The following is a 4,802-nucleotide window of genomic DNA, read 5'->3' as shown; positions in this document are numbered from 1 at the left end:
CAAGTATTGGGTCACACACCAAACAAAAACCCCGTACCATGTCCAAACTAGTGGGCAAGTTGAAGTGGTTAACCGTAAACTTAAAAGAATTCTTGAAAAGACGGTTAGTGCTTATCGTAAGGATTGGTCTGTAAATTTGGAGGAAGCTCTATGGGCGTAAAGGATTACATTCAAAACAACCATAGGGATTTCACCATTCAAACTAGTGTATGGAAAATCATATCACTTACCTGTTGAGATAGAACATAAAGCCTATTGGGCAATTAAGATGCTTAATCTTGATCTTAGTCTTGCAGGTGAACACAAGTTGGCGCAGATAAATGCATTGGAGGAGTTTAGACTGGACGCGTATGAAAATGCGCGAATTTTCAAGGAAAAGACTAAAAGGTGGCATGATCGCCTGATTAAGCCAAAGGAGTTTCATGAAGGGGACAAATTCTTACTGTACAATAGTAGACTCAGATTGTTCCCCAGAAAAGTTAAGTCTAGATGGACGGGACCCTATGTGGTGAAACATGTATCACCATATGGAGCAATTGAGATACAGAACCAGGACGAAATGGAAAGTTTCAAAGTGAATTGGCATAGGCTAAACCGTATCTTATTGGAGGATTTGCTCAGCAATATTCGAGCATCAAAATCAGTTGAGGATTCCCAGTTGAGTCAAGCTGACGACTATAACTCAGAACTACTTCTAACTCTTCTATTAGTAAGATTTTTCACTTTTGTTTATAGCAGAATAGATAAAAATTAGTGTATATTATGATGTGGTAGGTGATCTCGTCCAAGTTCACACCTCAATTCAAGGTTATGAAACGATCAATTGCAATAGTAATACCCAATAAGGAGTCGGGGTCGAATTCCACAGGGAGCTATACGTGGGATGTAGGAGTATAGATTGCAGTGTTTGAGTATGAACTATCTCAATTTACACTTCCACAAATTGGTGTTTGTTCTACGTCTATTCTAATATAAGATCACAAGATTAAGAAATGAAACTAAGAAATTGTTTTTGTTGTTGTTTTTCAAATGATATAAAAGTCCTAGGGCTATGACCTTCACCTAGGTGTTTGCCTAACGGGTTGTAAACTTTAAAGCTTGTTTTATTGGTCGGGGTGTATTATAGCTATCAACACTTGAGTACCCACTTAATACCTTTTGGTTAGAGTGTGATTTTGCCCAATTTGGCTTTCTCAAGTCCAAATGGGTATTGAACAAAGCGGATGATACAAAGCTAGAGTCGGGTTTTACTATCTCTAGCAGTCAGGAGCCCGCCTGAAGAACAGAGGAATACATTTCAAAGTCAGCAGTCAGGAGCCCGCCTGGAGTACAAGGGAGCACATTTCAAAGTCAGCAGTCAGGAGCCCGCCTGGAGAACAAGGGAATACATTTCAAAGTCAGCAGTCAGGAGCCCGCCTGGAGAACAAGGGAGCACATTTCAAAGTCAGTAGTCAGGAGCCCGCCTGGAGAGCAGGGAATACATTCAAGTTTAGCAGTCATGAGCCCGCCTGGAGAGCAGGGAATACATTTCAAGTCAGCATTCAGGAGCCCGCCTGGAGAGCAGGGAATACATTTCAAGTCAGCAGTCTGGAGCCCGCCTGGAGAGCAGGGAATACATTTCAAGTATAACAATCAGGAGCCCGCCTGGAGAGCATGGGAATACATTTCAAGCCTAGCAATCAGGAGCCCGCCTGGAGAGCATGGGAATATATTTCAAGTTTAGCAGTCAGGAGCCCACCTGAAGAGCATGGGAATACATTTCAAGTTCAGCAGTCAGGAGCCCGCCTGGAGAGCAGGGGAATACAATTCAAGTTCAGCAGTCAGGTGTCCACTTGGAGAAAGGGGCGACATCTCAAAATACAGTTCAACAGTCAGGCGTCCACCTGGAGAAAGGGAAAGCATCTCAGATTACAATTCAAGTCAGCAACAAAAGAAGCTCATGGCAAAAATGAGAGTCAACAGTCCGAGGTGATCAACAGAAGTTAGTCGCAATAAAGAAAAAAGGAGAAGGGCAAGAAGTTATTCCTAATGCAGAAGTTGATGGAAGATGTGGGCTGCTTAAGACATGACTGAAGTCACAAGCATGGTGTGGTGTCCGGGTTTGGTCCAAAAAGCTGAGGAAGAATGAACTAGCACCTGCAACTAGCAAGGTTCAAGGTTCAAATCCAAAGTCTGCATGAAGAACCATTCAAGACTCGAGATCAAGCTTCAGAAGACTTATAGATAGGAATCTTGTAACTCATAGTTGATAGGCTTAGCTAGTTGTTTCATTTCTTTTGATTTTAATGTAATAGCAGGACCGCGGACCGGAACCTCGGCGGAACGGCACCTCGAGTGGCTCTCCACCTCGGCATACTCCATCATCTCACTCACTTATGAACTACACGTGGCCTGATTCCTTTATAGCCAAGGATATGTAGGCAGCTCAGATACCAGGGCTCGGTCACATTCCCCTTTTCTCAGTTTTAGTCTCCCCCAATTAAGGGTCGGGTCAAAAAACCTGTCTAGTCGTTCTTTGTCTGAAAACTCTTCGCGTTTCCAGTCAAAGAGGGGCAGCTGTAGACATGTGATTTTTTACCCTCCCCAAGATTTTTCATATTTTAGCATGTAAATATTTAATGTAGGCCTAATATAGCTATTTCAACTATTTTTGACTTCTTTACTTTATTTTTGTCATAAAAATGGAAAATTACAAAGAAAAAATCTATTAGCTTACGTATCTTTCATAAATTTAAATAAAAAAAATATACAAAAGTAGTACTTTATTTTTATCTTTACATAATCTTGAAAATATAAAATATATAATAGTTTCATGTTAGTTTTTGCATTGTGTAGTATTTTTATCTTATTTTAAAAGGAGTCAATTAAGGTGTTGGATCACAATTTTAAGAGTGTTAGAGCCCAGTTCTTGGCCCAATTCGGATTAGTCCATTAAGCCTAGGGACCTTTCTAGACTTTTCTTTGGAATAAAAACATATAAAAAAGACCCTAAGGACCTAATACACAAAAGACTTAGGGACTAATGAGCAAAAAACACAAAATATAACCCTAGACCCTACACCTACATAAACCTACACCTACACACACAAAAGGGACACTAAAAATAATGCTGAAGGCTGCGCCGCAAGAACAGACCTCATCCCCCTGAGTCATCTCCTTCGTCGAACCTCCTGCGACCACTCCCTGAACCGGACCTAGCCGTTGTTTCTCATCCAGTCGAACGGACCTCGAAACACAACCTAGCAGCCATAGACAAAGAGAAGCTGCTGCTTCTTCTTCACAAAACCAACAGACCCTTCTTCCAAAAACGCACAAACAGAGTCACGCGCATGAACAGATTTCTGAAACATAGAGCTTAACAGAAGTTGAGAATCGTTTTTTTGAGTTTGAATCCGTTGCCAGTCATCGCTTCGAGGTTCGAGTCTGCGAATCCGTGTTCAAGTTTGCTGTTGCCGAGGGTTTCTGTTCGAGACTCTATTTTCCGGCCATGTAACGCATCCGGAGGTTTTGAGATATAGTGGTCAATTTCTGCTTTCTCTTTGTTCTATTGATTCTATTTTATAAGTTGTTTGAGTGGATTTTTGTTGTAATAATCTGTATTATATGGTTGTTGAGTTAGTTGTCTCTTTAGTGAAAATTTGAAGTTCCTCTTGTATGAATTTCCTTTCTTCCTCATTGGATTAATTTATCATTCAAATCGACACTTTCTTTTGGAAATGAGGTTACGCTTCCGAAATATGGGAGTTTGTTTTCTCTATAATCAACTTTGCACAAGAGTTGATGTTCATGCCTGGGTTCCACTAAGAAGAACGTCCAAGGATCCATTGTCGTTATTCTTTTGTTTTCCAGTTTTCATTAATATAGTTTAATTAGTACTAGTATTTTCTTCTTGTTTAATTCTATCTGTAGTCACGTGTAGAAATTTTATTTGAGGAGACTTAATCTTTTTTATTGTTGCTTGAGTATAGTTTAGTTGAAATTATATCGCAATAAGTTTACTGGTTAGACTACTTCGATATCCTGCAGTAGGCTTTTACTATGTGAATGCTTAGGCTTTAAGAGTAATATTTTCTTTTTAATTAATAAAAAAATAGTTATTCATTGGGTACACGTTCGCGTGATACGAGTACAATCTAAAAATGAATATTCATAGTTCACTTAGTTGAATGCTTTTCTTTTAATGAAATCGAGGTGTGCCATACTAGCCAAATTGTACAATTTATGGCCCTCGTAAGAACTTAGAAACCTTTTTGTTAGAATAGGTCGAGGTGCCCGTGTCAAACAAAAGTGACAATTGCATGGCCCCCGTTTAATTAATTTTGTTTTAATCCTTAGAATTCGAGGCGTGCCATTAGCGAACTTTCCATGGCCCTCGCAAAGTTAACAACGCGTAGTTGCTTTTAGGCACGTTATTTAATAATCTACTTTCCTAAACTCGGGTGCACATTTATGTGACCCAAATCCAAATCTCAACGATGTTAAAATATATCGAAAGCCACGGGTGCATTTATGTGACGTGGTTCGAGACATGTTTTAATAACGTTGCAATCTTCTTTAATAAATTATATAAAAGCGGTTAAAAGTTAAAATTTGCACATAGGTCCATAATTGTTTAAAATCAGATAATCAAGCCGAATATAACAGTTGAGAGACCGTGCTAGAACCACGGAACCCGGGAATGCCTAACACCTTCTCCCGGGTTAACAGAATTCCTTACTCGGATTTCTAGTGCGCGGACTGTTAAACAGAGTCATTCTTTTCCTCGATTCAGGATTTTAAACCGGTGACTTGGGACACCATAA

The 4,802-nt window shown here is 39.7% G+C and overlaps 1 protein-coding gene across 1 annotated transcript; it reads left to right on the top strand.

The window, feature by feature from the left end:
* Positions 1 to 268: 268 nt before the first annotated feature.
* LOC109206198 lies at positions 269 to 754 on the top strand. The gene has a single exon (XM_019368996.1). It carries the CDS (start codon positions 269 to 271, stop codon positions 752 to 754), a length of 486 nt encoding a protein of 161 aa, XP_019224541.1.
* Positions 755 to 4,802: the final 4,048 nt, after the last annotated feature.

This window comes from Nicotiana attenuata, unplaced genomic scaffold (assembly GCF_001879085.1).
Source record: "Nicotiana attenuata strain UT unplaced genomic scaffold, NIATTr2, whole genome shotgun sequence".
Lineage (NCBI taxonomy): Eukaryota > Viridiplantae > Streptophyta > Magnoliopsida > Solanales > Solanaceae > Nicotiana > Nicotiana attenuata.
Note: the sequence above shows the minus strand (reverse complement) of the source record. Positions and strands in the feature narration are given on the sequence as shown.

Excerpts from the sequence above, each read along its gene's own strand:
- LOC109206198 (XM_019368996.1), top strand. The coding sequence starts at position 269 with ATGCTTAATCTTGATCTTAGTCTTGCAGGTGAACACAAGTTGGCGCAG.